At 43.5% G+C, this 27,404-nt stretch overlaps 1 protein-coding gene across 1 annotated transcript; it reads left to right on the forward strand.

The window, feature by feature from the left end:
• The first annotated feature begins 274 nt into the window (after nucleotides 1-274).
• On the forward strand, nucleotides 275-3,187 carry LOC127527433 (zona pellucida sperm-binding protein 4-like). The gene is made up of 11 exons (XM_051926159.1): nucleotides 275-398; nucleotides 480-579; nucleotides 720-842; nucleotides 928-1,100; nucleotides 1,183-1,280; nucleotides 1,353-1,480; nucleotides 1,592-1,772; nucleotides 2,365-2,503; nucleotides 2,621-2,696; nucleotides 2,770-2,919; nucleotides 3,037-3,187. Exons 2-11 carry the CDS (start codon nucleotides 543-545, stop codon nucleotides 3,153-3,155), a joined length of 1,224 nt encoding a protein of 407 aa, XP_051782119.1. The 5' UTR covers nucleotides 275-398; nucleotides 480-542; the 3' UTR covers nucleotides 3,156-3,187.
• Nucleotides 3,188-27,404: the final 24,217 nt, after the last annotated feature.

Here is a 27,404-nt window from a genome sequence, read left to right on the forward strand (position 1 = left end):
AAGGTTTTCCTTCCTGAATTTCTAGGATCACCATTATGTGCTAACCGTGATCTACACCTCCTTTGCTGGGCACAGAACAGTAATGCGCTTGAGGTGTCCTGTTTCTGCACCCTCTCCAATTGAAGCTGGAGTGTCTTGTTTGGAGGACTGCATGTCCATTGAGCTGCCATTGGGTCCCCTTAATGAAGTTAAAGTAGTTGGCGAGTATACATGTGAAGGGGATGGTTTTAAATGTTGTATGAATTCATACTGACTTGTGGTATTGCACCATAGATTCCTTTTACAGCTTGGTTGTGGTGGTTAATCAAGCTCCCAAATCTTGTGGGTATAGCCTGGTGGAGAAAGCTACAAAACTCGTCTTTACTGCTGCTTATAAAGGGTGTCATGTCAAGACTGTGGTAAGAGAATTGGTTTGTAGGTTTAAAGGTGTTGGTGTTGAAGTCCTCCGTGATGAATCTAGGTATGTCATCTCTGCACAGGGCAAACATTATGAGCTAACTATTGTTCATCTGACCAGTACTGGAGAAAAGCTGCAAAAGCACATGATGTGTCCTGTACAGATGATTGTGGCTCATCAAGGTAATGATTGATTTGTGGAGATGTCTTAATCATCCAAAATGAGGATTGCTTGTTTTGGGGTAGCTTATATGGAAGCCAGTTTTACATTTTGTTTTGTTACTTGGTCTAGTAAGTAACTACACAACATATCTTTTGATTAGGCTGCCACCTACCAAGGAATAAACAAGTGACCTGTGGTCCTCCTGGTGCTAAACCCCACTCCTGCTTGGCTCATGGATGTTGTGTGGATGAAGAAACATTGCACTGCTATTACCCTATGGACAGTATGTAATGGGATGATGGAGAGAACCAATTGGGTGTGAAGTGCAATACCTTTTTGTGAGCCAAATTTGGTTGTACCCCTTCTAGCATGCACAGCAGACGGCCACTTTGTCTTTGCGGTTTACCGCATTGCCAATAAACCTGAAGTGGACCCAACAACGTTGGTGGTTTCGGGCAACAAGTCTTGTCTCCCTGTGATCTGCACTCCACAATTTGCCATCTTTAAATTCCCACTGACTGGCTGTGGTACCTACGTCTTTGTAAGTCATCTTTTGGACTGCTAATTGACTTGGCTAACCATTTCTGAATAGCTGCAAGCTCATGGGAAGCCTTTAAATGCAGGTCATTGCTGAAACTACAATTTATGTGGCTGAAGTGCAAGGCCTAATCAGACGCAAGCTGCAAATGTTTGGGCAGATTACAAGAGACAGTCCATTTCGGTAAGCGCTCAACCTTTTTCATCCTAGGGTTTGATGGCCTAAGGCTTCTTCTAATGTGACATGTGTCTATAGTCTCCAGGTGGAATGTCGCTACTCCAAAGGAAGTCTGACCAGCACTGGCTACTTGGTGATGAATGTGTCTCCTCCTCCTGCTTCCATTTCTTCTGGGCAACTTGGAGTTTCTTTAAGAATTGCCAAAGGTTTACTTGTAGTATCTGAAACTGCTAAGGATGTGATGGTGGGAAAGGCACAACCTAATTATGGGGTCTCTGTGTGTGTGTGTGTGTGTGTCTGTCTCTCTCTCTCTCCAGATGAAAGCTACGCTTCATTTTACCCATATTCCCAAGTACCCGTTATCTTATTGTTGGGTAAGAAAGTCTACCTGCAACTCCAACTTGTAAATCCACCTGAACCTAATGTGGTGTTGCTGGTACATTACTGCATTGCTTACCCTCGTTCTTCAATGAATGCCTGGGTACTCATCTATGAAGGGTAAGTTGGGAGGGGGACCTTTTTGGTTTTCATCCAGTGCTTACCATTAGATTGTAGCCCATTAAAATGCTGTTTCTAGCATTGTTTAGAAGTACTATTACTGGATATTGTAAAGTTAGCAGTATTTGCCTATTATGGTGCTACACTGTGTATTCTGTAAAGGGTTTAGTTAAGTTGGCCTATGCAGTCTCTATTTGATAGTCTCAACTTTTCTACTTGAAACGATCCATGCTAAATAAAGTTTTGTTGTGGTGACCAGCGCATGGAAGGTTTGTTTTTGTGTCTGTAAAATGCAGTTCTGCATTGCAAGACTTTCCAAGTTCAATGGATGGATTACGGAACAATCAGTAGTTGATTTCTTTAGAATAAATACTGTAAATCTGAAAACTCAATGGTTTTTAAAGTATCCATCTTGTGTAGCTTTGAAAAAGGCAAACCTAGAGCAGCTCAAGTCAAATATCATTGCCTGATGTGCAGTTGTAACTAGACAAGATCAAATTTTTCTGTGAGTGCTTTAAAAATCTCTGCTTGTGCCTTCATAAAGGGTTTTGAAGATCTTTTGCTACCATATTATAGCTGGATATTTTTCCAGGTGTCCAAATAAAGAATCTGCTGTCAATCTGATACGGAAAGATATTGAGGGGCATCCCTTGCCAAAATATCTACGCCGCTTTGACCTCCAGACATTTCAGTTTTTGGACCCAAAGAGTCGGGAACATTTGGATGAAGAGGTGAGGTCTAGGCAAGAACCCAGAGAATCAGACTCCATTTCTGAAAAATGACTAAGGTTACTAGTTGGTTTTAAATGCCAATAAATTGCTTGGGTGATTAAACCTCGGTCTCTTCAGGTTTACTTCATGTGTTCAACTGAAGTCTGCTCACCCTCCTCTCAAGTTTGCAATGAAGGATGCTTTGATGGAAGAAGTAAGAGGAGTGGAGGTTTTTAAGTCTCTAATCCCAATTTGTTGTAATGAAGCTAACTTTCTCCTCTCTCTAGTAATGGCAACCCCTGCTTCTGATGCTTTTGATGGACGCTGTTCGGGAAAGTTTTGTCCCAAACATGTGATCATTGCCAAGAGAGCCATTGAAAGGTCTGAAGCTGTCCATGCAATGTTCAACTCCAACAATGTTCCTGCCCAAGCTCATGGTAAGTCAAAAAGGTAGCTGTTTTCAGAAATTACAGTCCCAAATGAGGTTTGATGCTGCAGATAAGTGTGGATGTTCCTAGAAGCTGTCTTGGTAATATTTTATTTTCCTTTTTAAGGTAATCTATTGACCAAATTGATCCTTCCATTGGTCTTGGGACTATTTTGCTTGATTACTGCTTCAGCATTGTTAATTCTCAGGAATCTACACCACCCTTGCAGATATTTAACTAAATAATAAAGCTTTTTTTCACTTTTTTGAATGTTTTACCTTTTTTGACAAACTAAACACATCGCCACTCTTGTCACCTAAAGAGTTTTATGGAAGTAGAATCCTCTGTATTTTGTAATAATCTTAGTTTGAAGGTAACACCCTGTCAAAGGAGTGAACCATAGTTTCAAAACCACTTGTGATATCCTTTTCAAAATTAAGAACAAAAACCAATGGTTAAATTCAAGGATAGTTTAAAATAATACAAAACTTTTGGCTGGGTTCTTAGTTTGGTAAAAGATGGTTAAAGGCAAGTTGCCTGTTGAAACAACAGTAGTGGGGGTTGGACGTGCAACTTTAGGATTTTTATTTATTTTAATTTAAAACCCCAAACTGGCATAATGACTGGTGGTCCTGGAGGTCTGCAGTGGCTTCAAGTTTTTGCTTTAACTGAAATTTTTATTAAAACTCCTTTACTACTAAAGCTGTGTTTGGTGATTTCTTGGGTGGGGGGAGTCTTAGCTTTGTGTTTTGATTTCAGAGCCCTTAATTTCCAATTTTAGGGTATTTCAGTGTTGCTTGCGTTCTTAACCAGCCATCAGTTAATGAGGTGCAAGTGACAAAGAAACCTCCAGCTAAAGCCCCTGTTGTATGGGATAACTTATCTTTAGGACCCCCACCGCCGCAATCATTAGCTTTCATTTACCTAGTCTCGGCCTGTCTGTGGCATGCTTCCATGAAGCCGAACACCCAATGAGACGTACCCAGTGGCTGAGACAAACTGGGCTGTGACTGGCTAAGAAAAAATCGGACATGTTGGAGTAGTGGGCTGTGTATGCAGGAGCGTCCCCAAAACCACATAAACAAATGAATGCTCATTAGGAAGTACAATGCATAGAATGTAGCAACGAGGTAAGAAACAATTCCCTCTTCAGTTTCAGGTTCAAAATATCTGTCATCTTTCCCATACCACAACAGGATGAACGGGGGAAAATTACATGAAAGGGCTTCGAGAAATGCCATGGTTGCAGGCAACATACTATCAGCAAAAAAAGGCAAGCATGCCTGCTGAAAGATTTGTTCTCAGTCTGCAAACTTGACATGGGTTGTGTGTTTTCTTTTTCAAGCTGTTTTGTCATGTGGGCATGTCAGATTTGCAAGTCATTAAGCCATGAAGTCACATAATGTGGCATTGGCTTAACATGTTCTGGGAGGTCTAAAGTGTCGAGATTCATCAAAATCTCAATCGAATTTTTGGGCAATTTCAAAATTTCCCTATGAGAAAGTAAATCAGAGTCAGCGAGGTCTACAATGTTGAGATTCAAAATCTCGGTCGAATTTTTGGACGATCTCAATACTTTCCCAATGCTCTGTATATGTGAAAGTAAAAAATGGTGATGTTCTTAGTAAATGAAAAATCTATAGAGTAATCAAGATTTGTCTTGGTATTTCAGATGGGCTTGTTTGTGCCTTCTTGCTACCAAGATTCATTATTTGCTAGGCCTGGCTTCTAATTAGGAAACTGCTTGGAATTAAAACTTGCAGCCACTGTGCATCCACCAGATTGAATGTAGAGTAGGCCTGCCCTAAAGTCTCAAAGTAATCTGTAGCCCACCTGTCAAAGCAATTCTGTTTATAGCTGTTGTGATGTGAAATTTTGCATACAAGTTGATAAATATTTTGTATGTCTTTCTTTGTAACTTAAACCATCAAACCGTTGCTGTTATTATCCATAATGTAACACTAATATTACATTGTCTAAGAACCCTCCCCCTCCCCTTTTAGGAATGAGTCTCTATGTAATTTTACAACAGGTTTGGGGGAAGTGCCTCAAACAAGTCTGGCAAAGATGTCTCTGTAGGACACCCAGTCAACCCCCACAGGAAAGCCAGGCTGCCTAACTGCCAAACTTCACACCTACCCACCAAACCATGTGTTAAGGTAAAGATTTTCTGTTTCCCCCCCCCCCCCCCCCACTCCCAACCATTTGTCTGCAGTATGGCAGTTTGGAACTGTCTTGTATCAAAAGCCTTTGAGTACCACGCTGCCCTTTTGGCTCTAGGGGTTGGACAGAAAACTTATAAATTTGCTTGCTTTACCTCACCCTCTCTCTCTTACCAAACTGATGAAAGACCATCTTACACTCCATGAACTGAAAAGGACAACACCATAAAGAGCACAGCTTGGCAGCCATATTGAGACGGGCATGCGGCCTGTTCTGAAGAAAGCTGACCACAAATGATGCCTTAGAGACATTTTAAGTAATTAATAAGTCTGTGTGCCGCCTGAAACTACACATCAACATTTATCAGGTTGTATGGTTGCCAGTATTCAAATGTACTTTGCATATTATTATTTATGAATATTATCAAATTCTTCTTCTTTCAGCTGCTCCCGTTAGGGGTTGCAACAGCGGATCACCATCTTCCATATCTTTCTACCCTCTGCATCTTGTTCTGTTACACCCATCACCTGCATGTCCTCTCTCACCACATCCATAAACCTTCGCTTAGGCCTTCCTCTTTTTTTCTCTTGCCTGGCAGCTCTATACTTAGCATCCTTCTCCCAGTATACTCAGGATCTCCCCTCTGCATACGTCCAAACCAGCGCAATCTCGTGTCTCTGACTTTGTCTACCAACTGTCCAACTTGAGCTGACCCTCTAATGTACTCATTTCTAATCCTATCCATCCTCATCACACCCAATGCAAATCTTAGCATCTTTAACTCTGCCACCTCCAGCTCTGTCTCCTGCTTTCTGGTCAGTGCCACCATCTCCAACCCATATAACATAGCTGGTCTCACTACCGTCCTGTAGAACTTCCTTTTCACTCTTGCTGATATCTGGTTGTCACAAATCACTCCTGACACTTTTCTCCACCCATTCCACCCTGCCTGCACTCTGTTTTTCACCTCTCTTCCACAATCCCCATTACTCTGTACTGTTGATCCCAAGTATTTAAACTCCTCCACTTTTGCCAACTCTACTCCTTGCATCCTCACCATTCCACTGACCTCTCTCTCATTTACATACATGTATTGTCTTGTTACTGGCTTTCATTCCTCTCCTCTCTAGACCATATCTCCACCTCTCCAGGGGCTCCTCAACCTTCTCCCTACTATCGCTACAGATCACAATGTCATCCGCAAACCTCGTAGGCCATGGGGACTCCTGAATAATCTTGTCTGTGAACCTGTCCATCACCATTGCAAATAAGAAAGGGCTCAGAGCTGATCCCTGATGTAATCCCACCTCTGCCTTGAATGCATCCGTCACTCGTACCGCAGACCTCACCACAGTCACACTTCCCTCATACATACTTCTCTGCCACTCCCGACTTCCTCATACAATACCACAAGGCATCCTGTCATATGCTTTCTCCAGGTCCACAAAGACGGAATGCAACTCCTTCTGCCCTTCTCTATACTTTTCCATGAACACCCACAGAGAAAACATTGCATCTGTGGTGCTCTTTTTTGGAATGAAGCCATACTGCTGCTCACTAATCATCGCTTCACTTCTTAACCTAGCTTCCACTACTCTTTCCCATAACTTCATGCTGTGGCTCATCAATTTTATTATTATATACAGTGGAACCTGGGTTCACGACCATAATTCGTTCCAAAACTCTGGTCGTAAACTGATTTGGTCGTGAACCGAAGCAATTTCCCTCATAGGATTGTATGTAAATACAATTAATCCGTTCCAGACCATACAAACTGTTTGTAAATATATATTTTAAGTTTTTAAGCACAAATATAGTTAATTAAACCATAGAATGCACAGCGTAATAGTAAACTAAATGTAAAAACATTGAATAACACTGAGAAAACCTTGAACAACAGAGAAAACCAACACTGCAATAGTTCGCGTTATAGCGCTACCAACCACTGGCTAAAAACACTTTAAAAAAAAAAAAAAAAAAAAAAAAAAAGTTTTAAGCACAGGGAAAAAAATGAACATTTGAAAAAATCCGTAATTTAATAAACCACCAAGAAAAGTATCATTGCAACAATGCAGGCTACGAACCGATCGCTGTAAACACAAGTGAAAACAAAATCAAGCCGCAGTGCATTCTTTAACTGCCTTCCAACCATATGCGTCCAGCTCTCTCTCGCGCAGCCTGTGTGTGTGCGTGCAGCTTTCTCTCTCGCTCTGTGTGTGTGTGTGTGTGTGTGTGTGTCGCACTCTCTCTCTTGCTCACTGCAAAGGAAATGCAGAGGGAGAGACTGAACATCAGAGGCTGTGTTTGGCTACATAAACAAGTGCATGGAGGATGTCTGCATCACCAAAAACATCATTGTCAGGGCAAATGATAAAGCGTGGGTGACTGCTGAGGTGCGAGTTTTGCTGAAAGTGAGAAACTGTGCTTTTAAATCTGGAGATATAGCTGCCCTTAGAACAGCAAGAGCCAACCTAAATAAAGCTATCAGAAGAGCTAAAAGGGCTCATGGAAAGAAAATAGAGAGTCATTTTCAAGATCACAGGAACAGCAGAAGATTGTGGCAGGGGATTAAATCTGTGACAGATTACAAAACAGTTTCTTACCCCTGTGATGATAGCTTCAACTTCCTGAATGACCTAAATAAGTACTTTGGACGGTTTGAAGCATTGAATGATACATCACCAGTGAAGGCCACCCCTCATCCTGATGAGAAGGCACTGTGTCTGGAACCGGATGATGTTCTACGGACTTTGAGGAGAATTAATCCAAGGAAAGCTGCGGGACCAGACCAGATACCAGGTTGTGTACTCAAAGGATGTGCGGAGCAGCTGACACATGTCCTTACGGATATATTTAACATCTCTCTGTGTCAAGCTGTTGTGCCATCTTGCTTTAAAACCTCAGAAATCATCCCAGTTCCGAAAAAACCCATAGTCACAACCATGAATGACTATCGCCCTGTAGCCTTAACATCAATAGTGATGAAATGTTTCGAGAGGCTGATCAAGGACCACATTACTTCTGTCCTACCCTCCTCTTTTGACCCGCTCCAATTCGCCTACCGCTCCAACCGTGCCACAGAGGATGCCATATCTATTGCACTCCATTTTTCATTGGAACATCTGGAGAATAGAGACGCTATGGTCCGCATGTTGTTTGTTGATTTTAGTTCGGCTTTTAATACCATCATCCCTCAGAATTTGATCAGCAAACTGGGCCCATTGGGACTGGGCATACCTATGCAAAACTGGATATTGGACTTTCTAATGGATAGGCCACAGTACGTACGGGTAGGAAAGAATAAATCAGATACCATCTCCTTCAGCACAGGTTCTCCACAGGGGTGTGTTCTAAGTCTCCTCCTCTTCACGCTCATGACCCACGATTGTTGTGCCAAGTTCAGCACAAACCAAATTATTAAGTATGCGGACGACACAACAGTGGTGGGTCTCATTCGAGGTGACGAGGAAGGGGATTACAGAGAGGAGGTGAAGTCATTTGTGGAATGGTGTGATAAAAACAATCTGATACTGAATGTCGAAAAAACAAAAGAACTGGTCATCGACTTCAGGAAGAAACGGCTGATACACATCCCGGTCTACATTAAGAACACTGCTGTGGAAATTGTGCAGTCTACTAAGTTCCTGGGAGTTAATGTGACGAACAACCTCACCTGGTCCCTGCACACCTCCTCCGTCATCAAGAAAGCTCACCAGCGCTTGATCTTTCTGCGGAGGCTAAAGAGGGCCCATCTCAGTAAGTCAGTCCTCACCACTTTTTAACAGAGGGACCATAGAGAGCGTGCTAACCAGCAGCAGCTCTCTGTGGCAGGAGAGCTGCAGCGCTTCGGACTGGAAAGCACTGAGGAAAGTGGTGAGGGCTGCGGAGAGGATCATTGGAGCCCCGTTGCCTAATGTACAAGATTTGGCAAAACAACGCTGTCTGGCCAGAGCTGTGCGGATTTCTAGAGACCCTACTTATCCTGCCTCTGAACTCTTTTCCCTCATGCCCTCAAGCAGAAGGTACCGCAGCCTGAAATGTAGAACTACCAGGTTTAAAAACAGTTTTTTTCCTACTGCCGTTCGTCTTTTAAATGAAGCATTTTAGTATTTTATTGTAGGCTGATTTTAACTATGTGTTTTTATTAAAGTCTTGTGCATCGTATTTTCGTTCTGCAGCACACCTTGGATGTTCTGTTAAATGACAAATAAAATTGAATTGAATTGAATTGAATTGAACATGTACAAACCGAAAGGGAAACTGGCTTGTTTGTTTAGCGAGTGTGTGGTCGTGAACCAAGGCAAAAGTTTGGTGAACTTTTTGGTCGTAAACCGATTTGTACGTGTACCGAGACATTCGTGAACCGAGGTTCCACTGTAATAATATTCAATAATGATAAAATTATAATATCAATAATACATTGTTTAAAGTGTAACTTAACTCCTGCTTGTCTTTTACTACACCTAATTGCCTGAGGTTATACATGTAGAAGGGAAGGTGGGGAGAAGTTATATGGTATAGTACATTATAAACAGTGGTAAGTTTGGGAGATTTGAGGAATTCTGATAAAGGCTACATATTTATAATACAAAAGGGGAAAGTAGAGTAATATATTACTCTACCAATGACAAAACAATAGCCCTTGTTCACATCACTGCTGAGAAAACACTGGAGCACCACAAGGAACAGTTTTGTCGTCTTTACTCTGTACACATCAGAATATAACTATAACACCTGGTCATGCAGACATTTTTTGCGTTTATTAATAAAAGGGATGAGACAGAGTACTGGAGTCAGGTGGAAAACTTTTTTTTTCTTGGTGCAACGAGAATTGTCTGCAACTTAACATCCTCAAAACTAAGGAACTAGTTGTTGACTTTGATTGATGAAAGCCTTTTTGTGTGGCAAAGTTTTTACAGGTTTACAATAGAACAAGTCTGCTTATAAAAAGAAATTATGAGTGAGATTGGAAGTCATAACTTGTAAAATGTTCTCTTTCTAGCTCATACCAGTGGTTAACTCCATAAAGAATCCTTTAGAAGAGTGAGCTGAAACATTCATTTTCTAATGGGCTGCTTTTTGGAGCCAAATCACTGCTAGTGAAATGCAAAAATCTGACAATAGATGTGTGAAGGCTGGAGGATTTGCTGTTCAAGATGTTGCCAAACACCAGTACGTGAAACAGAATATGAATGTTGAGAATCCAGGATGGGTTCAAATAATAATGCCATCTCTTCTAAGGCATTTCTTGACTCCCTTACAGCACATATGAAAAACAAATCCACCTCTGAAATGTGCTAGCTGTTAATTCTGTGGGGTTTTGGTCTTATTCTTGGGTGGGAGCAAAGCAAGATACAGCCTTGTACAGGGTGCTAATTCATCACAACCATGCTCAGAGAAGGTTGATGTGGAATTGCAAGTCAGTCTACGTCAGGAGATGGTACATTCACTCAATTCATTTGGCTTGTAGATGGGCCAATCACCTTCAGTGACACACGTTTTCTGCCTGCCAGCTCATTGTTATGAACATACAGGCCATCAGAACTTATTTTTAAATATTCAAACTGCTCTTTATCTTTTCAAACAAACGCCTTCTTCAGATATGGTGTTGTTTTGGCTGGGACTATTGGGATGTTTGCTTCCATATCATGGTGAATGGTGAGAGAGTGAAATGAGGGATTTATGACATGTGTGAAGGAATTGTAGTTTAGCTTTGCTTCTTCAATCCCTTTTTTTTTTTTTTTAACCATGAAAGTGTGTCCCCAAATGTGCCATTTCAAGAACTGCACTGAATGTGCAGCAGCTAAGAAAAGACCAATGTTGAGTCTGAACATCACAATAAACGGAGCTCCAGATATAGAAGTAGGAAGAGCATTCTAGAGAATAAGAGCCACCAAGGTCAATGAGTATTTGCCAATGGTTGGGTAAATTAACTTTAGAACTTGGGAAGGTTTCATCTGTAAAACAGCTTTATATAATTTAGCAGGCACTGACATTCTATAGTGTTTCAGCAAATAGATGTACAGGGATCCCTCGCGCTTCGCCTTTTGCGGCTTCACTCTATCGCGGATTTTATATGTAAGCATATTTAAATATATATCGCAGATTTTTTTCTGGTTCGCGGATTTCTGAGGACAATGGGTCTTTTAATTTCTGGTACATGCTTCCTCAGTTGGTTTGCCCAGTTGATTTCATATAAGGGACGCTATTGGCAGATGGCTGAGAAGCTACCCAACTTACTTTCTCTCTCTCTCTCTTGCGCTGACTATCTGTGATCCTGACGTAGGGGGTGTGAGCAGGGGGGCTGTTCGCACACCTAGACGATACGGACGCTCGTCTAAAAATGCTGAAAGATTATCTTCACGTTGCTACCTTCTGTGTGCAGCTGCTTCGTGAAGCGACATGCTGCACGGTGCTTCGCATACTTAAAAGCTCGAAGGGCACGTATTGATTTTTGACTTTGTCTCTCTCTCTCTCTCTCTCTTCCTGACGGAGGGGGTGTGAGCTGCCGCCTTCAACAGCTTTGTACCGGCGGTGCTTCGCATACTTAAAAGCCAAACAGCCCTATTGATTTGTTTGCTTTCCTCTCTGTTTCCTTTGAAGAGGAAGATATGTTTGCATTCTTTTAATTGTGAGACAGAACTGTCATCTCTGTCTTGTCATGGAGCACAGTTTAAACTTTTGAAAAAGAGACAAATGTTTGTTTGCAGTGTTTGAATAACGTTCCTGTCTCTCTACAACCTCCTGTGTTTCTGCGCAAATCTGTGACCCAAGCATGACAATATAAAAATAACCATATAAACATATGGTTTCTACTTCGCGGATTTTCTTATTTCACGGGTGGCTCTGGAACGCAACCCCCGCGATGTAGGAGGGATTACTGTATAATTCACCAATAGGCCATTGAAGATAATAGAAAACCTCAATGGAAGCCAAACTTGTCAAATTCACAGAAGACACTAAAACAGGACGAAGGGCAGACAGACACTGTGTAGGCAGCAAAAAGAATTCAAAAAGACCTGGGTAACTTTCAGAACTGGGTGAGCATCTGTAAAATACAGTTTAATGTAAAGTGTCTTCACGTTGGCGAAAAGAACATCAATTATAAATACAACATGAGAGACACCATTCTATAGGAAACAAGCTCTGAAAAGCATTTAGGGGTTTATATTGACACATTTGCATTGACTAAGCAATGCACAGAAGCAATTACAAAGGCAAATAAAACGTTTGCATATGTCATAAAAACTATTGAATTTAAGTCAAGGGGTGTTATGCTCAAACTATATAATGCACTAGTAAGACCACAGCTGGAGTATTGTGTGCAGTTCGGATCTCCCCTGTAAAAGAAAGACATAGCAGCACTTGAAGCTTTGCAGAGGAGAGAAACAAAGAGCACCCTGGGACTTAAGGACATGACCTTCTCTGTCAGATTCAGAGGATGGAAGGGAGCCTTTATTGTCATTGTACCAGTACAATGAAATTGTAAAAGCTACATCTGTACAACAAACAAATAATCTAAACAGCTCACATCCTGTGACAAATAAATACACACATAAATAAATAAGGGATAGAAATTATTATCCCCTAAAGTAATCGTCGTACAAACAAGGGAAAGAAAAATAAATTCTAACAGTTCTATGAGTTTTTAGAATTTAAAATTACTAGCCAACCCGCGGCGTACCATACGCCGCATAATCAGGCCGCTTTTTTAATGATTTTTAAGCACAGGGAAAAAATTAACATTTGAAAAATCCGTAATTTAATAAACCATCAAGAAAACGGGAGGAGAGGGGAAGGACGCCCATTACGCCCCGTCTGTCATGCTAGTCTGCTGATGTCTCGTTCAGTATGCACTGCCTGCTCATGTGCCCACCCCCAACTCGTCACCTGAGTCGTTTTTGTCTTTGCACAGTCGATATGCATATGTGAGTCACATAGACTTTTCATTGTTGTTTGCGGTTCTGGCCGCTTTTCGCGTACTGATTTGTTCGGGAGTCACAGTTGAGAAACACTTTTTTAATGTCTTTTAAGCACAGGGGAAAAAATGAACATGTGGCTCGTTCTGCTGCTTTGCAGTAAGGAGACAGTGGAAGACTGTGCGTTCGCTTCCTGGTTCCTTCCTGTGTGGATAGCAAATCATCCGCGACAAACAAACTGTTTTACACGCTGCATACCAATCTTAGCATAATCACACCGCTTTTTAAATGTTTTTTAAGCAGAGGGAAAAAAAATGAACATTTGCAAAATCCGTAACGCGCATTCATGTCGGATTATTACATCCAGCTAATCTGCTACACGGCTGCGTTTGAAAAACCGACTTATCCCTGATGAGTTTCACCGGCATTAATGATTAGTAATCTGGTTGGAACAAAACCCTGCAGCCACAGGGGTTCACCAGGACCGAGTTTGGGAAACACTGCTGAACACAGACGAAACTGACTCAGGTGAGGCGTTGGGGCGGGCAAAGTAGTTGCAGCTATTGATTATTCAGTGTTGTTTGCCTGGGTGTCTGATCTGCGTTGACTGACATGGCTCTTTTCCGCGTATCCCATGGTTGTCTTCCGGCAGTGTGAATGCCTCGAGAGACAGGGTGTCGCAGGTTTTTGATGGGGGACGCGATCGGGTGTCGTAACCGAAAAGAATAATGAAAAGTCAACGTGGTTCAGAGGTGCATGTGGACTCATAGCACAGACGAAAGGGACTAACTGGGTGGTCGGTGAGTTTTTGCGTCCGGGCACATGAGCAGGCAGTGTGAATGCCTAGAGAGCGAGTGTAGACGCGGGACGGGGAAAAAGGAGTGTTGGTGGGCGGGGAAACGTCTTCTGTGTTCGTGCAGGACCATCTAAGAAGACGCATGTTTGTCGTGGATGCGAATTGCTGTATGTAGCATGTAAAACAGTTTGCTATGGTGCATGCGGTCGTGCGTCGTAAGCGAAAAGTCAACGTGGCTCAGAGGTGCATGTGTACTGTAGCCCAGACGAACATAAATGACGGCGTTTTTTCCCAGTCGTCGCATCCGAGTTGGTGGGCGTAGCTCTGCGAGTCGTCGTATCCAATGGTCTTAGAGTTGGTGGGCGTGGCCCCTTCCAGCGTGCGCCATGGGCGGCTTACTTGTCGGCGGCTTAGTGAATTCACGCCCCTTCCGGCGTGCTTTCCATGAGTGGCTACTTGTCTTCCGGCTTAGTGAATTATATATATATAGATGATGGCCTAAGGATAAAAATTATCTCTAAATCTTTCTATTCTACTTTGAATGCTCTTGAATTACCTGCTGGAGGGTAGTGTGGAAGAAAGAATTGTTGACCCGTAAAATGGAAGGAGTCAGAGTCTCACACCAGAAGAAATGTTCATAAGCTTTCTTTAATTCTTGCATACCTAGACTGGAGTGTCAGTAGCATGCGCGCTGACAGGAAAGAGTTCAGCTCTTTTATATCAGCTGATTGTGTGCAAACTTTACAAGTTCGTATAAAGGCAGATTAATGCATGAGCCTTTTAGGGCTTAAAATAGACAGCAGTTACAGATGAGTTCATAGCTTAGCTTATTCGTAAAACAGGAATAACAGTTTATAAAAATACATTTCTGGTAAAGGCAGCTTTCTGGTAAAGTCAGATTCTTTTGAACTGCTCACACAGGTCAGCATCAGTAATATATGTTAAAGGTCACATATACAGTTTCTGAAAACTGTCAAGTACACATTTTCTTATAATATAAAAAGGACAGTTATCTGTAAACTGAAAATTTCCATTCCACACTCGACCCTTTTGAGCAGAAAAAAGAATCGGGTAACTAAAGGGAAACAGTCTCAGGATCATAGACGAGAGTGCGTTCTTCATGGAGGAGGAAAGCTTTTGTCATGGTGTTGGAAAAAAGACGGGAAAGCAGATGCCTGACTAATGGAACGATGCAGCACAAAGTGAATAGTAACAAAAGGAGACCTATCGCGAGGGAGATACAAACTGATTGAAAAAGATGGGCCCAGGGGCCGAACCATGACGCGAACCATTCATCTAGGGGAGTATCAATCCCAGAGTTCTGTGACAATTCTAGAGAAAGGGCAGTTAGGCCAGCCAGGGCACGCGTGATGGAGCCATCAGGAGCAGTATTGTTTGGGATATATGTGCAGCAGGTATCTCCGAACATAGCACAGACACCTCCTTTTTCGGCTAACAACATGTCCAAGGCTAGGCGATTTTGCCAGGTCATAAGTGAGGTTTTATCTAACTGCTCATGTATGCCTGCGATAGCTTCTTTAGTAAAATTTAGGAACCGCTGCTGATTATAGTATAAGTAATTTATCCAGTCCACATTTTTGTTTATTGTGATCAAGGGAAAAATTGACTCGAAACCGGCGCCAACCTGGTCACGGGCTTTGAATTTGCTAGGTACACCTCTGGGCACCCCAATGGAATCAATATATACACCAGGGCCATGTAATGAAAAATTGGCGAGGGATATGAGGGATCTACGGATCCTATGAGGATGGGGGGTAGGGGAGGGTTGTTGTCCATGTAAGGGAAGGAGACGGAAGGGCATAACTAGTTGGACAAGGGTGCAGGCACCGGTCCAGTCTGGTGGAAGGATATCTAGCAATTTGGACCTTCGGCACATCCACCAAACATCCGCACGTGCAGTGACTTGGGAGGTGAACCAGGTGATGGAGATATCGGCTGGCAGGGAGGAATTTGGGGTAGGGTCGATGGAAACATTATATGTGACTGAACAATAAGGAGGGGGAGGGGCACCCAGGAGAACGGCAGTCTTGTTAGAAGAGACGCGCAGAAAACAGGTATAAGCACCAAGGTAGGGTCTGAACATTGGGGAAGTCATGGGGGGGACTGGGGGAAAAAGGGTGTGTAAATAAAGAAGGCAGGAAAAGCCAGTAGGGTCAGAGAGGTTTGTTAAGGGAAATGGGGTAGTGGCGAGATGGGGGCGAGCGGTGGCACAAGCATAGCAATCAGACTGGTTTACCTGTCGGGCTGAATAGAGGATCCATTGCAACCAGCGGTTTTGGTCACCGTACCCAGTTTCTATGGAAAAGGTGGAATAAAGGGTAGTGATGTTCAAATAAGAAATGTGGGTTATGGGTTTATCTGTGTTAGTGGTGTTTGGAGGTGGGGTGTTAGAGGTGGCGACCGTTACCACAGTCCACAATATAGCAAAAGTCTACTCTCACAGTAGTAGTGATGCCGGTGGTGAGTGAAATGTTTGGATATTTATCGTTAGCCAGTTTGGCCTGATAAGGAGCCTGTCACCTCCCGTCCGTCGTTGCCCCCCAGAAGGGACAATGAGGTACAGAGTAAGAATCATCTTCAGGATCGCCATGGTTTACAATGAGACGCGTGGATCCAGGCAGGTAGTCCTTCAACCTTTACCGCGTGGGGAGTGGACAGCAGGACTTGAAATGGGCCTCTCCACCTTGGTTGATGCCAATGTTTCCTCCGAGTATCGCGGACCAGAATCCAGGTACCCAATGGAATAGGGGAATCTTTAACAGGCGGGCTGTCTCTCCAGGCCTGCTGCACTTGTTGATGAATCTCTTTTAGGGCGGTTCTAAGACCTGTAAGATTAGAAAGAAGATCATTGTCTACAGTATGCAAGTTCACATTTCCCACAACCATACCAATGGGCATGGGCCGACCGGTAAGAATTTCAAACGGCGAGAGTCCCAATTGTCGATGTTATCCGACCCCTTAATCCCATCAGAGCTAAGGGAAGGGCATCCGGCCAAGACAGATTAGTTTGTTCGCATATTTTGGCTAATTTTAATTTCAGGGTGCCGTTGCACCGTTCGACTATGCCTCCACTTTGTGGATGATATTTACAATAGTGGTGAACATTAATTTGGAGCCAGGTGGTCAATTCATTTATGACCGTATTAACGAAATGAGTCCCATTGTCAGTTTGTAATTTCTGTGGTATACCCCATCTTGGAATGATTTCTTTGACCAAAGCTTTTGCTACTGTTTTAGCATCGTTATGTTTTGAAGGGAAAGCCTCTACCCACCGGGAGAACACATCAACAATGACCAGACAGTATCGGTAGCCCCTTGATGGAGTTAACTCAATGAAATCCATTTGCAAATGTTCAAATGGCCCCATTGGGTTAGGGGTGACGGCGGGACTTACCTGAGTGCCTTTTCCTACATTGAATTTCTGACACAAGGCACATCGTTTACAAAACTGATCTGCAAAATTCGAGAACCCTGTTACCTCCCAGGTTTTTTCTATGTCCTGTATCATGGCGTCCCTTCCTGCATGATCCAGTCCATGAGCTATTTTAGCCATTCCTGGGAAAGAAGCTTTAGGGAGGAAAGGTTTGTTTGTGGGTCCAAACACCTTCTTGAAGAGACCCTGCTTTGCTCCATTGTCTTTTTTCTGCGTCAGTGGCGGCACTCTGCAAAGAAACAACCAAATTATCCATGTTCAGGTCCTGACTTTGCTGAAATATAGAAATCGGAGAGTTACTGTGTGTGGTTTCTTTTGCATAATAGTCAGCCAATTTGTTCCCTTTACTGACAGGATCCTGTTTACCAGTGTGTGCCTGGCATTTTACAATAGCCAATTTTGAGGGTTTGGTTATGGCATCCAGCAATGCCTCAATCAATGCCTGATGTTGTATTGGTTTGCCAGTACTGGTCTTAAAGCCCCTCAATTTCCAGAGGGCCCCATGATCATGGCACACCCCAAAAGCATATCGGAATCTGTGTAAATAGTAATTTCCTTGTCTTCAGACAATTGGCAGGCTGGGGTTAATGCTATGAGTTCGGCTGCTTGTGCACTTAAATTTGATGGGAGTCGCTTTGCTTCCAGTAGGCGGTCCCCTTGGACCACCGCATAACTGGTGGATGGAGCTCCATTTTCCAGTCTTAGTGAACAGCCGTCCACAAAAAGTGTTTCACCTGAATTTAGAGGTGTTTCCTGTAAGTCTGAGTGTGGTTTACTTATACGAGTTATTTCTTCCTGGCAGTTGTGTGGTTCTCCATCCTCACCAGTGGGGAGTAACGTGGCAGGATTGAGAGTCGAACATCTTTCTATAGTCACGTTAGACAAGGTACATAACACGTTCTGATAATGTATTACTCTAGCGGCAGTTAAATGTGAGGTTTTTGCCTGTATTAAAATGGAATGTACGGCATGTGGTACTTTTACTATCAGTGGACTCATGAGTACTATGTCGATGCTGGCTAAAACGGCTTCAGTCGTTGCAGCCACTGCTCTTAGACAAGGGGGTAGGGCAGTTGCTACCGGGTCTAACTTTTTTGAGAAATAGGCTACTGGCCTTTGTTTATCCCCGTGTAATTGTGTTAGGACTGCATTCATATATCCCCCCTTTTCGTCCACGAACAGAGTGAATGGACGAGAATAATCAGGCAATCCAAGAGCAGGGGCAGAAAGAAGAGACGCTTTTAAATCAGTGAAGGAGCGTTCAGCATCCGGAGTCCAGGTTACCCGGCCTGTCAAAGGCAGGTCAGGGGTATTGGCCAGTGCCTGGAGTGGCTGGGCCCTCTCTGAGAAATTTAAAATCCATTGTCGACAATACCCAAGAATGCCTAGGACAGACATGACTTGTTGTTTTGTGACGGGCCTAGGAAGATTTTGAATAGTGGTCACACGATCGGAGGAAAGAGCTCTCGTACCGTTAGTAATGGTGTGGCCTACATATTTCACGGTTGTGCGAAACAATTGCAACTTAGCTTTAGAAACTTTATGTCCATGTTCTGCTAAAAACAAACGTAATGCTCGTGTGTCTTGTTCACAGGAGACCTGTGTGTCGCTACATAACATAATGTCATCTACATATTGAATGAGTGTGCTGCCTCCTTCTGGCCAGAAACCCTCTAAATTTTGTGCAAGTGCTTGTCCATACACACAGGGTGACTCAGTGTACACTTGAGGCATGACAGTCCATGTCCACCGGCAGTTCTGAAAAGTGAAAGCAAACCAAAATTGAGAGTCAGGATGGACAGGAACAGAAAAGAAAGCATTGGCCAAGTCAATTACAGAGAAATATCGGGCAGAAGGGGGAATAGTGGAGAGAATGGTAGAGGGATTTGGAACAATGGGAGCCCGAGGAAAAATAGCAGCATTGACTTGACGCAGATCTTGGACGAAACGCCATGAACCGTCAGCCTTTTTTACAGGGAGAATAGGAGAATTCACCGGTGAGTAAGAAATAGGAATAATAGCACCCCGTTTTACGAGGTTGGCATGAACAGCAGAAATACCAGCTTCCGCCTCAGGAGAGAGCGGATATCGAGCGCGATGCGGGCGGAAGGAGGATTTTGGGTGGATCACCAGAGGCTCGCACTGGGCGATACGACCATAATCATTTTTTCCCTGAGCCCAAAGAGAATCCGGAATGTCAGACAACCACGGGAAAGGAGGGATACCAACATGTAATAGGGAGTGGGCAGGAGGGGGAGGAGTGCAGAATGAGCGGTTGACATAAACAGTGGTGTAGAGGAGTACTTTCAAGATACGATGGTCAGGTGTATCGTAGACATCAGGCTTTACTGGGAGCCAATCAGTGCGTTGGAGACACTGTTGCACCCATGGACCTATGGAAACCCAAGTAACCTCGCATGATTTTGCTAAGGAAATGTGAGGGACAGATCCACCTAAATAGTAGGGTTGTTGGGTGTGATCAAGTTGGACAGCCGCTGCGGCCATGGTGGAGGAAATAAACAGACATGGAACAAATAGGGATTCCTGGGGAGTAGCAGATCGTAGGAAGGATTCGACCCAGGGAATATCAACCTCAGAGGGAAAATACTGGGCTGTACAGTGAGCAATCTCGGGGACTTGGAGTAGGGGAAACACACAGGAGGGGAAGGAATGTAAAGCCATGAGGAGCATGGAGGTGGGGGTGGGAAGAAGGGTCCAAGCTGCGAAGGAGGGGCGAGGACGGGTGGCCTGATAAAATAACTTTGGGGAGGAGCAGTGAAAACCATGTTCAGTCACAGAATTTAGACATGAGGTCACGGCCTAGAAGGTTAACAGGACATAAGGGATTGAGGAGGAAACGGTGAGAGATGGAAGGGCCAGACAGATTAGATTGGACATGTAACGGGACAGAGACCTTAAGAACATGGGGTTGGCCTGAGGCGGTGAGGACAGTGGTTTTTGTATCGTTCGAGGCAGGGACCTTTACTGTAGAAAGAGTTGAACGTGTGGCACCAGTGTCCACTAGAAACATAGTCTCTTGTTGATTAATATGCAGGGGAAGAAAAGGATCAGTCTCAGAGTCTGGAGTCAAAAGAGGAGAAAGTAAAGCAGAACAGTAGGTCCCTGTGGATTCCTATGGCCATCCTTGATTCTCTGGAAAACCAGGAGTATAGTCCTCAGAAGGGAACATGGGGTTGAAAGTGGGGTGACCCGGTTGTAGGCGAGGGTTTCCTTTATTCGGACAGTCTCGTCTGAAATGTCCAGGTTCACCACAATTGTAACAACAGTAGGGACTAGAGGAGGATTGGTTTGGGCCTGAGGCTTGGGCAAATCCTCGGCCTCTTCCTTGTCCTCTTGTTCTTGGACCAAACCCACGGCGATTTGGAGGACCTCCTCATCCCCCAGTGTAATAATTCATTTGAGCTGCCAACAATTTAGCAGCAGTTTGGTCTTGTTTTTGCGATGTCTGGCGCTCTGCATGTTCCGCATGGCGCTTAACCTCCTCAAATGCAGCACTTTCCCATCCAATACAGGAAGTGCGTACTTTACTTTGTATGTCAGATCTCAGTCCTGAAACAAAAGGAGGCACGGCTGCACGTTGTCGGTCGTCCACATTCTCCAAACCAGAGTGATTTGCCATCAAGTCTTGTACTCTATGTGCCCATTCATCTACTGTTTCATCTTTCTTTTGTTTTGCGGCAGAAATAAGTGACCAATCTGTGCCCTTTTTATATTTTCCTGCAATATTCTGTTTCAAAGTTTCCCATTGTTCCTGGAATGCGACGTTTCCATCCACCCCGTCCCCTCGATGTAGAGCAGTATTTCCAAGCCCAAGGTTGCCCGTTTTGGGTACCTCGATTTACAGTGGCCCAAGTAGTGCCTAGCTTTCGTCTTAACACCTGCGTCCATTCCGCAGCGTTGGGCTTATACATACTATCCAACTGTTCCAATTGTTCCACAAATTTCAGTCCACCCACCGCCTTAGGGTCCGGCAGTTCAGCAACAACATCTTTCAATTCCTGAATGTCCCAGTTTCGATGAATCATAACAGTGGTGGGGTTTTGGGCATTCACTGCTTGGGCAGGGTTGTAGCGGGGATTGGGGACCTCTATTAGTGGACAGGAGGTGGTGGGATCTGAGGATCTCTGGGAACTCGGAGGGACGGAAGAAACAGAGAAAACTGGGCCTTGGATTAGTTGTGCTCTGGTTCTGCGACCAACAGGGGTTTGACCAGAACTCGTATGAGTGAACCCTGAGTCTATAGGGACATCAGTATCATCTTCTGACGAGTCACTTGACACCTGAGGGGCACTCGGGATTACTGGAGGGGCAGGGGGAGGTGGTGGTGGTTGGTAGGGTGGTGGAGGAGGACATATTACGGGATACATCGGGTCTTTATTGGGATCATTTTTCTTTTTATTCCTGGCTGTTGACGTTCCTGATTCAGGGGTTCGGGCTTTCTGTAATGCAATTAATAACTCTTCTTTCTCTTTTTTATTCTTATCTTCACTAACCCTCAATAATTTATTTTGTTTCTGGACAGTCTCCAGATTTCGATCTTTAATGACCAATTCCCACCTGTCAAACATGTCCATCCGATATGGACCTCCATTACAACATCCCTGTGTATTTCTACACAGAATCTTCCTTATCTCTTGTATCTCATTTACTTCACCTGTTCCCTCTAGTGGCCAACGGCCCCCACTTTGTTTATTCCACTTTTTACATGCTTTCTTAAAATCTAAACCTGTACTTTTCTCGACTAATTTTCTCGGCGACCCCTTTTTCGGCATCTGTTGATCCTCCAAAAATAATCCTTCCAACGTCATCCCCTTCCCCCTTTCCCCGGATTGTTCATTGTTTTTTTATTTTTTCTTTACTACTGACAGAACCCATTTTCCTTCAATGTAATATCTACTCTTTTCCAGTGTACACTTTATTCTTCTTTTTCCTCTTTAAGAGTCTATATTTCCTGTGTTAAACTATTGTCCCAGCCTTAAAACCTTATCGCCATATAATAGAACACGGGTTCTTTTCCTGGTGTGCCACGCACCTTAATGTCCCGTCAACTATTCCCTTAATTTTTATTCCGATAAGGATATCTAATCTTTCTTTCTGTTCAGTTTAACACTTATTTATATGAGTAGATTTTTCCAGGTCCGTCAGTTAGTTTCTATTTAATTTTCAATATCACCCATACCACTAAAACTCCCAAAATACCCAACGATTCGGGTTCCCCCGGGGGTACTTACCCCAGTCTAGATATTTAGGACTGGTGTAGTAAAAAGGAGACCTGTACTCTGGGACATCCAAAGGAGACCGGAGACTCCTTTCACAGAAGTCGACCAGCGCAGGGCAGTCCTAAGGTTTGCCGGAACTGATTTTTCCTGCTGTTGGAGCTCAAAGACAGTCTGCCGTTTGGGTCAGATCACCGGACCGAATTCCGTTGAAGGAGTCAACCGATCGTCTTTGGTCCCATCTGGGGTGCCAAAAAACTGTGGAAGAAATAATTGTTGACCCGTAAAATGGAAGGAGTCAGAGTCTCACACCAGAAGAAATGTTCATAAGCTTTCTTTTATTCTTGCATACCTAGACTGGAGTGTCAGTAGCATGCGCGCTGACAGGAAAGAGTTCAGCTCTTTTATATCAGCTGATTGTGTGCAAACTTTACAAGTTCGTATAAAGGCAGATTAATGCATGAGCCTTTTAGGGCTTAAAATAGACGGCAGTTACAGATGAGTTCATAGCTTAGCTTATTCGTAAAACAGGAATAACAGTTTATAAAAATACATTTCTGGTAAAGGCAGCTTTCTGGTAAAGTCAGATTCTTTTGAACTGCTCACACAGGTCAGCATCAGTAATATATGTTAAAGGTCACATATACAGTTTCTGAAAACTGTCAAGTACACATTTTCTTATAATATAAAAAGGACAGTTATCTGTAAACTGAAAATTTCCATTCCACAGTAGTAGTGTGAACAATGAGTGGCCAGAATGGGAAGGATCTTTAATGATTTCCCTGGCTCTGCAGAGGCACTGGGCACTGGAGATAAATTCCAGGGAGGGCAGAGAGCAGCCCTCTCTGCTGTGGATATTGCCCTCTGCAGAGCTTTCCTATCTACCGCTGTACAGCCAGCACACCATGTTGAAATACAGTATGCTAAAACACTCTCAACAGTTGAGCTGTAGAAGGTCAACAGCAGCTTCCCCTCCAATTGCACTTTGCAGAGAAGTCTCAGGAAATGTAATCGCTGCCGGGACTTTTTGACCAGAAATGCAAGTTCCCAGGAACTTAAAGGAGGTGACCCTCTCCAACACGTCTCCATTGATGTAGAATGGGGATGGCTCTGCTCTGTGCCTCCTGAATCCAATGACCATCTCTTTAGTTTTGTGGATGTTAAGTGAGAGATTGTTCCTGGAGCGCCATTCTGACAACTTCTCATCCCTGTATGCTGACTCATCGTTACCAGTTATGAGGCTTACCACCGTGGAGTCGTCAGCGAACTTGATGATAGTGTTGCTGGAGCAATTAAATGCACAGTCAGAAGTGTACGGGGCATAGAAAAGTGAGCTCAGTACACAGCCCTGAGGGGAGCCAGTGCGAAGTATGTGGGTGGAGGAGATGTGGGGGCCACTTCTAACAGTTTGTGGGCAGCCAGAAAGGAAATCCTTTAATCAAGCATGGAAGGAGGGAGAACAGTTCAGGATAGCAGCTTATCAATTAGTATACTAAGGACGATTGTATTAAACACCGAGCTATAATTAACAAATAGCATCCTTACATAGATCTCTGAATATCACACGTGGCTCATCACTGTATGGAGGGCTGTATTGATCTGTTTGATTTATAAGCAAACTGGTGAGGGTCAAAGGTGGGAGAGAGGCTGGCCTTAATATGCTGAAAACATTTCTCGACTGTAGACATCATTGCAATCGGTCTGTAGTCATTTAGGTTATTGATGACTGACTTTTTAGAGGACAGGGATGATAATAGCCAACTTAAGACGGCGGAAACAGTGCCCTGTGTTAGTGACAGATTAAATAACTTAGTAGTGGAGCAACGCTTGAGTGGAGGAGGGTAGTGGAGTAGGGAGAAGGAAAGTATTGTGGAGAGGAAGACGTGTTTGTATGTGTGCTTTTGTTACTTTTGGAGGTAGTTATAATAAACCCTTCCATTATTTGAACCCGGGACTCTTTGTGTGTTCCTGTTTGGGGGTTTGATGCCCCAGTATCCTTCACAAGTTAAAAAGGAAGCATTCTATACAGTGCTAGGAGAGGATATGTTATGTACTATAGTCACCAAGCATGAGAAAGCTGGGACAATGGAAGTACAACATTTCTTATTAAAATGTGTAACAACTTATTGGGGAAAATGAGGAAGGGCAACCTTACTCTGTTACCTAATCTTGCCTTTTATCAGTCTGTCCTGGTATTAAATGCATGGTTGGGCTGTACTGGAATATAAGTGCCAGTGTTACGTAATCAAAATACAAAAGTAAGTATTCAGGATCCAACTTGCAGTATGTTTATAAAGAAGTATCCAAGAATAAAGATACTTTATGAATTTAATAGTGAGTACTTTAAAACTATCTCTTAAAAAATCTAAAAAAAAAAAAATTTAAAACATGTTGTCCCTATGTATCCGTGGATTCAATTAACCATGGACCAAAAATATAAAAAAAAATCCAGAAAGTTTCAAAAAAGTAAATCTTGAATTTGCTATGTGCTGAGCACTACACTGAATACAGGCAAATGAAGTGATGTGTAGGCATAGAGGCATACCCTGCTGTAGCCTCCTGGCACTTCACAGATCCTCAGTCTGCCTCAACACTCGTTGTCTGAGCATTGTTCAACTGGCGTCTCGTACCTTTGCTACTTGTGTTGTGTGTAACTGGTTCTTTTAATGTTCAAGCTTTGGGAGATTGCTCCCTGTAGAAGCAAAACAGTTTGCGACATGCCTCTGATTCTGGCAGATTCTGTTTGCGTTTTTAGGTTACATAAACTTTTTCATAAATCTTGTTCTCTTTATCCAGTTTTCTAAAAGTGTTTGTTGTTGCTTTGTACAAGTGGTAGTTTAGTAATTATTTGACACTGTAGGTTTTAGGAAATGGTAAACTGTTTCTGACCCACTGTTGATTCTGGCTGTTCTGTTTGCAACTTGAAATGGGCAATAAAGTTAAAAGGGGATTTGAACGGTGATCTGTGGTTGACTTTATTTGACCACATAAGACCCTAGCCAGCATTTTCATGTAGGACCCACATAGGTTTCAGGTGGGTTACATGAAGTTTATCTGGGCAGTGGACTTTTAGTAGGCTGTGTTAAGGGGCTGGGCTTGGGGCCTACGAGTACGTTCCAGGTCGGTATCACGTGGGCTAGATCATGGATTGTTAAATGAGCTAACATGTGGGTTGTATTTAGGCAGTAGGTGGGCTATTACAATTTTTAAAATTATTTTGTATATATATATATGTGTGTGTGTGTGTATATATGTATCTGTGTGTATATATATATATATATAAGTACAAGTTTTGCATGTAGCACACATTTTATTTATACACTTTCCCTTGCTCCCCACAGCAGCACAGAACAAAGCGCCTATTAAACAATAAACACAACACTTTCTTTCTTCTTCTTCCTTTTCTCTCTTTTGGATCACTGCCTCCTCCACTCCTCCTCCTCCTCCTCCTCCTCATGACTCCAGCTCCCCGAGTGAAGTGAAGCAACTCCTTTTATGCTGCGCCTGGAAGCACTTCAGGTGGCCCATCAGTGTTATCTGGAAGTACTCCCAGGTTTGGTGGACCCCCAAAGTAGGGCTCTACAGCTCCCCCGGCGGCCCTCACAGAAACCAACAGGGACGTACCAAATTGTAACTCCCATGTGGCTCTGTGGTTATCCAAGGTGCTGCTGCAACCCAGGGGGCCTGCCATCTAGCACTCCAGGGGAGGCAGTGTCCTATACACATCTGCTCCCCTGGCCCTTCCTATATAGGACCACAGCTGTCCATCCCACTTCCTCTCCCTCAGCTGAGCCTTGTGGGGTGAAGCAGCCCGTCCTGCAAGGGCTGTCTTTCTCCGTGATGGGGAGTTGGCATAGTCCAGTCCATGGCTTCACTCTGAATTAAAAAGACCAGAAAGGGATGGGGAGGCACTGCGCAGATATCGTCTGTCTTGGCAATGATCAGCACCCTATATGGACAGTGCCTCCAACCGTGTTCCAAATGGTGACACTCATAGCAGCATCGTTCCACTCCACCCAATTAGTTGTGTACGGATTCCTTCAAAATGAGCATCTGGGTCTAACAATAGAGCATTTCTGTATTATAGTAATACTAGCCAACCCGCAGCGTAACATACGCCGCATAATTATGTATTGATGGGTGAACACTTGCTGAACGACACAGTTGTCCAAATGGGGTGGGTTTGTGGATACCACTGTGAGTGAATGAAAAGATGGACCTCTGGAGAGAGCAACATACAATTGTCCGTGACTGAAAGCGGGATTGTCTGTGACGATGGAGGCCACGCTGGTGAAAGTTACTTTGTCGTTAGGGATAAGTTTCAGCACTTGTTCATTAAGGTGTAGCGAGTCTTCGTTGTTGACGCTTAATATAGCTTGCGTACTGAGTTGTTCAGGAGTCACAGTTGAGAAACACTTTTTTAATGTCTTTTAAACACTGGGAAAAAAATGAACATGTGAAACATCCGTAATGTAATAAGCCACCAAGAAAAGTAACATTGCAATAATGCACGCTACGATACGATCGCTGTAAACAGAAGTGAAAACAAAATTGAGGCCGGTACATTCTTTAACTGCCTTGTAGTGCAATGGTAGTGCTGCTGTTTTGCAGTAAGAAGACTGTGGAAGATTTTGGGTTCGCTTCCCGGTTTCTCCCTGTGTGGACAGCGCTTCGAATACTGAAAACACTGGTATATCAATGTAATGAAGTATTATTATTCTTATGCGTCCAGCGCTCTCTCTCTCTCGCGCGCCTGTATGCGTGTGTGTGTCGCTCACTCTCTCTCGCTCGCTGCACGTGTTCCTGCAGGCATACCAGTAAGTGAATGAAAAGATGGAACTCTGGAGAGAGCAACATACAACTGTCTGTGACTGAAAACTGGTTTTGGCAGATACATGCACATCTTTTTGAAAGTTTGGCCCTGT

Source organism: Erpetoichthys calabaricus, chromosome 4, assembly GCF_900747795.2.
Source record: "Erpetoichthys calabaricus chromosome 4, fErpCal1.3, whole genome shotgun sequence".
Classification (NCBI taxonomy): Eukaryota; Metazoa; Chordata; class Cladistia; order Polypteriformes; family Polypteridae; genus Erpetoichthys; species Erpetoichthys calabaricus.